Source organism: Cyprinodon variegatus, unplaced genomic scaffold (assembly GCF_000732505.1).
Source record: "Cyprinodon variegatus isolate N-32 unplaced genomic scaffold, C_variegatus-1.0 Scaffold748, whole genome shotgun sequence".
In the NCBI taxonomy this organism is placed as follows: domain Eukaryota; kingdom Metazoa; phylum Chordata; class Actinopteri; order Cyprinodontiformes; family Cyprinodontidae; genus Cyprinodon; species Cyprinodon variegatus.
In genome coordinates, this window is record NW_015151201.1 from 57827 (window position 1) to 69375 (window position 11549).

Genomic DNA, 11549 nt, shown 5'->3' on the forward strand with positions numbered 1-11549 from the left:
AAATATCGGCATATCGGATATCGGCCAAAATCCCAATATCGTGCATCCCTAATTTTTTGTATTTTGTATTTTATCTATCTAGTACTAAAAGTTTTTTTGGCACCAATTAAATATGATGGGAAAAAAAACATGGTGTTTCAGCAGCCTTTCGATTATTACCTCACATTCGGCGGGCGCTGCCCCCCACTTAGCAACCCCAGCCAAGCCCAGCCCCTGTATAAATACCCAAGCCGAGCTCTGGAAGCTTCGTTATGTGAAGAGGAGCAGGTCACCTGGTTTAACTGCAGTATGCCCTAAACAATGCCTGCTGGAAAAGACAAATGCTTTGGTGTCGGCTGAAATAAACAACATGTGTCCTTGCACGTTCTCCCATTCTCTGAGAGCAGAGCTATGTGCTTCATTTTGTTTTTGATGGCAGTGTCTCAGCCACATTACCAAAGGTTATTGTAGTTTTTATGATCAACCTTCTGACATCTGATACCTGTGTTTAGCCTACCTTTTAAGGAGAAGGGGGCGCCTTGGAGCACCTAAGGAGCAATCTAAGGGCTTAGGATTTTCCTCAGGGACCCAGATGAGTAGATCTGGGTTTTAAAATCACACCCCTAACCCTGACCTAGAACTCATGGGTACAGCTATGCTTGTCTTACAGATTAGGCCACAACAGAAGGAACTGAGCTTTTCCTTTTCTCCAATATAGGTGGTAATCCTAGATCGGTGTTTCTGCTTTTCTTTTGGGTGTCTGCTTTGCTCAAACCCCTGGTCAGTGATGACAGTTGACCGTTCACACTCTGAACCCTGGAAGTCGATTTATTTTCTTAAAAATAAAAACTTTGTATTGTCTTTTGTCACAAAACAGTTTATCTTCATGATTTGACTGAGCTGACTCTGCATGTGTCTTCACATGATGTGTTTTAGACTGATGCTATACTAATAAAACGATTAAATTTGATCGGTTTAATTGAAGGTAGGCTTAATTGTCCCATTTCCAAACCAAGAAAAATATCTTCTACAGCTCATGGTAAACTGCAGGTAAACAGATACTTCCTTATTTCTTGGAGAACTTTATTTTACAATATTTAATACCTTTAAAGTAGTGTTGTCATGTAGCAATATATAAACTAGGGCTGGGCAATTATTTGCATTTGCAGTTTAATTGAAACTTAACAAAGATGATTTTAAAATTGCACGTCACATTAAATTTAACAAGCTAACACCTTAAATCTCTCCCTCCAGCCGTAAGGTGGCAGTGATACGATTAAAGTGGGTCTGCAGACACACAGAAGAGAAGAGAGTTGCAGCTAGCACAGAGAGCCGTGCATGCAAGTTGTAGAAAGTACTTTTTCACACAAAGGTTACAGTAACGTCCCACAACAATGAATTCTGGACAAGTAAGCTTACAAGGAAGAATGAAGGGTTTCATTTTTCTAGGCTTTCATTTTTTTTCATGAAGAAAAATGAAACCCTAGAGTGAAACGTGTACATGCTTGTGGTTGGGGCAAAGAAAAATTGAAATAAAACCGCACTCACATTATTAGTTAAAATAACTTTTCTACTTCTACTCCATGCCTTTCATGACATTACCTCGTTGTTAAGAAGGGTTGTCTAATTTAGACCTAAAAAAAGGATTGCAAGTTTTGTTTATTTCCAAAGCATTATTATGAAATAATGAAAAAATTACCTTTGTTGTCGCTATGTCATATATTATCCGGATGTGTCAACTGTTGGACCCAGGAAGCTACATAGGATTACATTTACTAAGTGTATTTCTTTCCTATAAATAATATACTTTAATTATTATTTGCTGGGGGAATCAATGCTTGGATAATTTTTTTTGTTGTCGCTCTAAAAATGTAATTTTTATGTCATTAACTAGAGATGGAACGGTTTATGAAAACCGTCTGAACCGTTCGGTTCGGTTCGCGTGTGTTGCGTTCGGTTCATCCGCTGCTCCTTTTTCTCATCGGCGAAGCGTTTACACTCCAGAGCAGAAGGTGGCGGTACTGCGACCAAAGCCAACCACCAGTAGTAAACAAGAAGAAGAAACGAAGCAGCGTAGCCTGGTGTAGCAGAAAAAAATCAGTAGTTGTGGAGAATTGTGTGGGTATGGCGAGTGGGAAAGAACAGGAGTTGGAAGACATGCCAGCAGCACTTTATAGGTCTGCTGTATGGGACCACTTTGCATTTAGAGTGACCTACGATGACGGCGGAAAGAAAGTTGTGGATAAAAGTGCAACAGTGTGCAAACATTGCGCAACATGCGTTGTTTATTCTAACAGCAACACGACCCACATGTACCGAACCAAACTGAAAACCGTGACCACGAAACCGTGAACCGAACTGAACCGTGTATTCTGTGAACCGTTCCACCCCTATCATTAACCTATTATTATTGAGCTCTCATATAAAGTGCTAAATAATGAACAAAATGCTTAGATACTAATTTTCAAAGTAGGCTTTAAACTATCTGTCTGCTACGTTTATCTAATGTGAAATGTTAGTTTATGTCTTTACATAGGATTTATTTTACTAGCTGTATAAATGTCAAAGGCTGAATCATTGCCATCTTTATTTAAAATAGTTTACCTGCAGTAAAAATTACATGTATTTAAGGCTTGTTTTCATACATCTCTATAAGAGAGATAAAAGTGGAGGGGCTGTAACAGAGGGTTTTCTGCTTTTGTTTTATTAGATGGTTTGACTCAATTCAGCATATTGAATTCAGACCATAAACTCCTTTTAAGCTCATGCTGTTAATATTTCTTTTCTTATCGATGATGATTAAGAGTATGAACATGCAGACGTTAAATGTTATTGTGTCTGGGTCAGTTTGAATAGGCCAATATTTGCGGTTATTGTTTCCGTTGGATTAGCTACTCTAACACATCCTTTCTCTGAACAAACTTCTAAGACTTACAGAGGAAAAAAAATGCTGATGTTTATTTACTTAATGCCAATCTTGGCTATATCAGTTGCCATCTGTGCTGTTATTATGTTTGCACTAAAAATAATTTTCTCCGTCCGTCTCTGGGAATCATTGTCTTGAAATCGTTGGCAGGCAGTTCAGATGCTCTGCTTCACTCTGTATGTCCACTATCTCAGAGTTATGTTTGTTCTGGTGAGACCAATAAACGACCAGTGTCAGTTACACCCTGATAATAAGCAAGAAAGCTCTTTCGATCAAGCGTCCACCCAGAGACATGAACAAGTAGTGTTCTCTTTGCTGTGTCCCAAGACATTCAGGGGCCCCTGNAGGCAGTTCAGATGCTCTGCTTCACTCTGTATGTCCACTATCTCAGAGTTATGTTTGTTCTGGTGAGACCAATAAACGACCAGTGTCAGTTACACATCGATTCAAAGCAAGAAAGCTCTTTCGATCAAGCGTCCACCCAGAGACATGAACAAGTAGTGTTCTCTTTGCTGTGTCCCAAGACATTCAGGGGCCCCTGCGGCTCCTCTCACCCCCCCAGCCGGGCCCCTTTAATGAGGACTGTCCCCGGTGTGTTTGATCCGGCTGCCAGCTCGCAGCCCCGCGGCCCCTCAGCCTCATGCCTATTCAACAATCCCCTCAGCCTCTACAGTGACTCCCCCTCCCTCCCACTGCCCTGGGTACAGTATGGATCCAAAGCAAAAACACTTCTGGGGGCCTCTTTGATATCAAAGCTAGCTGCAATGATATTATGGAGAAGGAAGGAAAACCTCCATGACTCCAAATAGCTCTCCAGGTGTAAATTGATGTTTTCCAAAAAGAAATTCCTCCTTAAACCGTAAAAACCTGATAAGATGTTTGCATTTCTAAACACTGAATCATTCATTTTGTTTTGGATGGTCTTGTGATAAAAGCAGATCCAGTTTCTAACAGAGAACTTCTTGTGTTGCTGTTCAGGATGGAGGTCTGCTGATTAACAACCCAACAGCTCTTGCGATCCATGAGTGTAAGTGTTTGTGGCCCGACACGCCACTGGAGTGTGTCGTTTCGCTCGGCACAGGACGCATCGAAACCGCAGGCAAGACCAGCGCAACATATACGAGCCTCAAGACTAAACTTACCAACGTCATCAGCAGTGCCACCGACACTGAGGGTAAGTGCTGCAAAAGGTTAATTGAGTCTTTGAAAAATAAAATGTAAAGGAAACTTCAGAAGTGTTCCACAGTAGCAGTATTTTTTACACGTGTCCTCTACAATATGATCAATTCATTTTACTTATGCTCTTTATTAGATTCAATACTAAATCTTCAGTCTGGTCTATAAAAAAAAAAAAAGGACCAAACTGCAATTTTAAAACATGAAAATACTTTAAATAATAATTTTAAAGCAAACTTTAAAGCACATACAATTCTACATTATATTTATGGTTTAGTTGTGTTATGTTTATAATATCAGTCAATCAAAATTTATTTATAAAGCGCTTTTCATACAATTAATGAAGTTTAAATAGCTTTCCACAATTAAAAACCTTACCCCATTGCCCTCCAACATAGAAAACAGATAATTACCCTCCTACCCTCCCCCCACCCCATCACAAAGACATACACACACACCCAAGTACAGAAACATGATTCAAAGAGCTGTCTGCATTAGGGATGGAACAGTTTATGAAAACCGTCCGAACCGTTCGGTTCAACTGTCTCGGTTCGATTCGCATGTGTTGCGTTCAGTTCATGCGCTGCTCCTTTTTCTCATAGGTGAAGTGTGTACACTCCAGAGCAGAAGGTGGCGGTACTGCGACCAAAGCCAACCACCAGTAGTAGACAAGAAGAAGCGAAGCAGCGTAGCCGGTTGTAGCAGAAAAAAATCAGAGAATTGTGTGGGTATGGCGAGTGGGAAAGAACAGGAGTTGGAAGACGCGCCAGCAGCACTTTATAGGTCTGCTGTATGGGACCATTTTGGATTTAGAGTGACCTACGATGACGGCGGAAAGAAAGTTGTGGATAAAAACAGTGTGCAACACGTTTTGTTTATGCTAACAGCAACACGACCAACATGTCAGGCTAACAATCAACATATACCGAACAGAAAACCGTGACCACGAAACCGTGAACCGAACTGTGGATTTTGTGAACCATTCCACCCCTAGTCTGCATTGGGGCAGCAGATCAAGTACAGACACCAGGAGCCCATTTGAGGTTTAGAATCATATGCTAAAGAAATAAGTAACAAAATAGTTGTATATTTTTAAAAGAGATAAAAAGGATATTGAATAAATATAAAATGAGCATATAGTGTTAAAATTCTACAATAAATAATTGTAGATTAAAAAAAAATAAGCTAAGCTAAAAAGGTGGGCGATGAGTCTGCTCTAAAAACCTGAACTTCCTCTGTGACCCTGAGGTCCTCAGGCTGTAATACAGAAATAACACGTCACTGTGGGTATGTGTGCTGACTTTAGGGATTACAAGGAGTCAGAGGAGGTAAGGTAAAAGCAGTTTTGAAACATAAAAAGGCCCAATACCATTAAGATACTTGAAAACCATTAAAAGACACTTAAAATTGATCCTGAAACTCAAGGGGAGCCAACATAGTGATTCTGAAACAGGTGCTATGTGCTCCTGCTGTCTTGATTTTCATCAGAAAGCATGCAACTGTTTGTTTTTTTTTTTTTATTAAAAAAAGGTTAAATGCTGTAAACCTGATATATACATTTCTGGAAGACCACCAAGCAGGGCATTGCAGCAGTCAATGCGACTGGTGATTAAAAACATGCACCAGTTTTACCAGTTTGGCTGAGAGAGAATGGAGCGGACTCTGACAATGTTCTTTAAATGATAAAAGCCTATTTTTATCATGTTTTTGATGCATGGAATACAAGTTAGCTCAGAATTAAAAATGATGTTCAGGTTTCTCTCTTGTGTGGAAGAAATTAAAGACATTTACTGTAATCGAGGTCAAAATTTCTCTCTAAGGGTAACAGGACCAACAAATAAAACTTCTGTTTTGGCCTGGTTTACCCAAAGAGAGTTTTCTGTTAAATCTAGGATTTAATTTTTAAAATGCAGTGAAAAGGTGCATCCGTTAGTCCTATGTCACCTGGAGAATCTGAGATATATAACTGTTTATCATCAGCGTAACTGTGAAAGTTAACTGTGCCTCCTGATGACGCTGCCAAGAGAGAGATAAAAGACTGTGTGGTCTACTGCATCAAAAGAAGCAACACTATCATTTTGTTAGAATCATAATTTACTATTTAATCATTTAGAACCTTTAAAAAGGCCGTCTCATTGGGGTGGTTTGTTCTAAACCCAACAAACAACAAGGTGCATAAAAGCGAGTTTTTCTAAAAAATCTTACCTAAAAAGGCAAGCACGATACCAGTCTAAGATTGTTTAAATTGTTAAAGATCACTCTTCTCCAGCAGCGGCAACAGTCCTTCCCTTTTAGAGGCAGCAGGATAGACCCCCATCTGAAGAGAGCAGTTAGAGATGTTCAAAATCTCGCCCATTAGGGTTGGTAAACAGTATAATTAAAGAAGGATTTTGGGAACAATGGGATTTTTGTTAAAAAGCATATTGACTTAGAGGCCTCATGTGATTCGGAAAAGTATAAAACATTGGGTCAGTGTGTTATGCTTTGGAAATATTGCGACTTATGTTGGTGTGAGACGACTATTTTGTGTTAATAAAGATCTCCCACATGATGGCTCAGAGAGACAGAAAAGCTGTGTGGAGTCATTCATCAAAGAATAAAGATTTCTTTGATACGTGATTCTTTCGTTCAGGACAGAAGGGCTGAGGAGAGTTGATAAGCAGATGGATGAAGCTAAATACATGAGATTGCTGGAGGAAGACCTTTTCAGTTCTGCAAAAGATGTGTGATTGGAGTCAGAGGTTAACCTTTCTGCAGGACATGAAACCTTAGCAATCAAGAGCTAATGTCTTAGAAAGGCCCAGTCAAAATCCAGACCCAAATATATTTGGGAATCTGTACTAAGACTTATAAATGGCTGCTTTCTGAAGCTCTCTATCCAATCTGACTAAAGTTTAAGTCCAATTATCCCAAATGACTGCAGCTGTAACTGCAGCATAAGATGGTTTTTACAAAGTATTGACTTATGGGTGCCGAATCATGCTAGATTAGAAAAATCCTCTCTTTTTCCTTCCATCTCAATATTAGGGGTGTAAATAATAATCGTTTTGTATCGATGCATCGATCCAACAGCCGACGATCCGATGCATCGATACGTCCGCAAGAGTATCGATTCATGTTTTTTTTTCCTTTGGTCTATTTTTATCCATTTGCTCCTGGGTGTAATTCTCCTCCCGTGCTGCGGTGGGGCTAAACCTATTTTGCCCTCCTACCGCGCTTCCTGGTTATACTCTTACAGCAGTGTGTTGCAGTGAGCTTGACACAGACATTTTTGATTTATATCCAATATTAAAGCGTGGTCTGTGCTATACGCTGTGGGGGGTCGATATGGTCGAGGCGGTGAGAAGGTGGGGGCGAGTTTAGTCCGACGACGGAGGGACATGAGGGCCAAAAAGAGCGGAGATCCAGGTGGAAAAAGGGTCCCAGCGTTCTTTCGCATCTCGCTCTTTTAGTGGGTCAAACTTTACGAGTCGTTTTCCGCAATTTCGGTCATAAAAAGAAAAACAAGCCGGCCTCCTGTCTGCGGTCAGCTACAATTTGGGAGAGGTGCAGCGGAGCGTCTGTGGAGGGGGCAGTAGCGTCTGGAGCCGAGGTATTGCATTGCACTCATTGCACTGATTTTGTGCAGTATTTTTTGATGCAAGGCCTTTATTATTTTTCAGTGAATGAGGTTTTAATAGGAATAGGTGGAGTACAACTTTTCCACTTCTTTTATTTGCTGTTGTTTCTTAAAAAAAAAAGAATAACGATATTACAGCTTTCATTGATTTATTTCAAATTTGAAACATTGTCTAGCCTGTAAGGTGTAAAAAAATAAATAAATGAACCAATTAATCGAATCGTATCGTGGTGTAGTCTTGAGTATCGAAAATAATCAAATCATTGGGTCAGAAAATCGATAATGAATCGAATCGCCATGATGGGTGTGATTTACACTCCTACTCACAATTGTACACTACTGTGTTGTCCTACTGTAGACGTGTCAAGTTGAAGGCCCCTGGGGAAGCATTTGGCCCTCAATACAGTTGTATCCAGCCCACAAGTTCATCCCTGAATACAGGATTAATGGCTCACCAGTAGTTTACACAGGGTTTACTTCTTTCACACTATATATCCCTTTATTCACTGCAACGGCTGCTCACTCTGGGCTTCCAAGTGCACATTTTTCTAAGAATTTTACTGAGCTTACATGGCGCTTCTTAACTTTGGACATAATCTGTAACAGGTGTGTAGTTAATAACTGAAATGTATGATCTCACATTGGAGAAATGACAGGGTTTCTGCGGGTCATTAAAAATTATTAAAAGTCATTAAATTATCATTTTTAAATTAAAGTTTATAAAAACAATTTATGTATTTGCGCGGAACTGCTTGCAGTTGATCGTAAAGCCGTATGTTCGGAAAAGAAGCTTGAGGCGAAGAAAAATCTAGAGAATGGGAAAATGCAAATTTCAACAAAAGTGGCTGGAAAACGAGGAATTCGGGACATGGCTGCAGCCTGTCGATGGTAGAGATGACGAAGGATTTTGCCGTGTTTTTTATATATATATTGAGAGAGAATCATGGGTGCTTGTTGATGGCATTAAAATGATTTCAAAGAGCATTAAAAGAGCTTTAAAAAGGATTAAATAAGAGTTAATCTTTCCTGTGTAAACCCTTAATTAACTCTCTGCATTTAACCCATCCCCTTGCGGAGCAGTTGGCTGCCATCGTGGGGCACCCGGGGAGCAGTGAGGGGTTAAGGGTCTTGCTCAGAGACCCGGAGTGGCAGTCAATCGGAGTGAGACCCTATGCCCTAACCACTATGCCGCCATTCCCCGCTCAATTGCCTTTGACATGAAGGGATCACTTGTATATATATATATATATATGTAAATGTTATACAACTGGAGTCTAAACGCACACCTTGGATATGTAGGGTTAGGTGAGGCTTTCACGTAGCCTTTCCCCTTCATCCCTAAGACGAAGCCCCATCGCCACTTTCAACCTGTTAAAAGCCTTACATCTTCGGCAGCTATTCTCCGTAAGGAAGGATGGACCAGAAGACCGTCAGTATTCCTCTCACTGATTTCAGCTTCCATAGAGTATTTTGTTTCAACAGGTTAAGCTTAACACAAGACATTAATGATCCAATAAATTATGCTGAGCGTGGTCCTCATGGTCTCACAGAGGCAGAGAAAACACCTGAAGCGGGCCATAGACTGTACCAATTTTTGCCCTTTTCTGGCCGATTCTCCAATGGTGTGAGAATTTTTAGATCGGGCCGACATTAAGGTTCACTACGTTCGTCCCGTAGTGTACAAGGGGTACCGAGGGGCGATCAGCCTCTCATGACCACCTCCCATTCAGTTATCGTAAGGTCGGGAGAAAATCAAACGTGTAAAAATCAGTGTGCCGTTGTAAAATTGCATCAGACTGCCGCACATTGTGAGAACATACACCGTGAGCTGTGAACTTTTAAACCCTGCGGTTTCGTTGTACAGTTTGAGCTGTATGTGTGTGCCAGGAGTGAAAATATTGCACAGTTTATCTGTGGCTTTAGCTCTGTTAAGACTTTCCTGTTACTCTCATGTTTTCTGTCAGGCTTTAACCAGTTGTTTGCATATCCTACTTTAATTGCTCTGGTTCAAATTGATTGATTGATTTTTGCCTCTATACAGTTTGATATTCTAAGTTTAATAAAATCTATGACAGATTTATAAATACATGATACGGCTTTTTTCCCCATCCTTGTACACGACCAGCCGGTCGTGTACAAGGATGGGGCTAGTGGTCTGTTGCTGAGTGGTGGGCGAATTCAGCACTTTAAGGAAGACCAGGTCAGTGTCCCACTCTTACCTTCTGACTCCTGGCTGGGCGTTCTCCTGGCCCAGCAAAGTGATAAAGAGGGGCATGAAGGGGTTGCTGGAACACTGTTAAGGATGAGGAAAAAGGCTTGGGTTGTGCAAGGGATGAGACTTGCACAGAAAGCTGTAAATCAATGCATTATTTGCAAGAAGATGAGAGTACAAGTGTGTCAACAAGTGATGGGGGACCTACCGGTTGAAAGGACGAGACCTACTGCACCCTTTCAGTTTACGGCAGTTGATATGTTTGGACCCTACTTGGTCAAGGATGATGTACGAAAAAGAGTGTCCACAAAGGCATTGGGAGTCGCCTCTCTCACTCTTAATTTCATGGGTCCGGCCCTTTCAAGCGTGGGGTGCAGCTACTGAAACGCTTGACAGTCATACATGTTTCACGTTTTCTCTGCTCCTTTTATAAGTTATTTATTTTAGACTATAAAACCTTCAAGAGATATATGTAAGTGTGAGTTTGTAGCATCAAAAATGGGGGGAAAAAACATTTTTGAGGGGCGGGGTCTTAATGTTTCTACATATGTTTGGAAACTGTGTTAAGATAAACCAAGTGACCATCAGGACATCTGCACAAAAGGCATAATGTTTTCAGGAGTTTAGTGCTAAATAAAGGACCTAAATGTGGATCCCAGTGTGGCCCTCTGTAGTTGCAGCCTTTTCATGTCCTTATCACCTCTCCACATGGCCACTTCTGCCGTGCCTATATTTGGCTCGCCCTCCATGTTGATGCTCTGTTGCAGTGTCTAACCCAGTTTATTCTTTGCACTTTTCTTCCAATTTAAAAGGTTATGACTTCATCTTGTCAGTTTGCTTTTTTTGCTCTTTAATAAGCCAATAAATCGGAACATAAATTATAGATTTGCTTTTTTAAACCCTCATCTTCACCAGCCCCCTGCAGATAACATGCAATAATAACCTTTTACTGCACAGGCTTTCACTGATTGGACAGATAAACACAGTTTTAAGTGTGGTGTAGTATGGCTCTGAATATTAAATGTTAATGTCTTGGAAAGCTGACCTTGGTCCAGTTTTCTCCTGTGTTACAGTATGGAGGAACAGTGAAGGTTACCTGTTTGTTTTTGCATTAGGATGCTCAGAGTGTCCTGAACTTTGCATATCATATCCCGGCTTGTAGACGGTTGTAATCTTTATAGATACTCGGTTTTTATGAGAAACATGCCATCGTTTCGAGTTTGTTTAGTATCTTGAGGGCCCAGATCCTTGGTGGCGGATTTGATTTAATTCTCTTACAGCCAGTAGATGCATGCTTCTTTATTAAATAACATGCCACATTGCTTACCTTGTCATCTTTTTTCTGCTGAAGGAAAACCCGTGATACTGATTAATTGTTAGTTGGTCTCAGAGCGTAGCACCTTTTCAGCACATCCAATGTTTCACCACCTCGGCTTGTTTTAAACTGCAAACTTCATTTCTTCATTTCATTTCTGCACGGGAATTCTTCTTGACTCTTCTCGTAAAGGCCAGCTTTGTGGACTTTCTGACCAGCAGTTGTCCTCTGTAGGTCCCATTCTCTGCAGCTCCTTTAGGGTTGTTGTAACTGGCTTTTCCTGGGGTGTTAAAGGCATACTATGCAACATTTTTCAGTTAAT

General features: G+C 40.6%; 1 protein-coding gene across 1 annotated transcript in view; it reads left to right on the top strand.

Annotated features, from left to right (window-relative positions):
- Positions 1 to 11549, top strand: part of LOC107098110 (calcium-independent phospholipase A2-gamma-like) — a 46684-nt gene that overhangs the window by 30948 nt on the left and 4187 nt on the right. The window contains exon 8 of the mRNA XM_015395580.1: positions 3884 to 4079. Within this exon, the coding sequence (XP_015251066.1) occupies positions 3884 to 4079 (196 nt within the window). The remainder of the gene's footprint in view (positions 1 to 3883; positions 4080 to 11549) is intronic.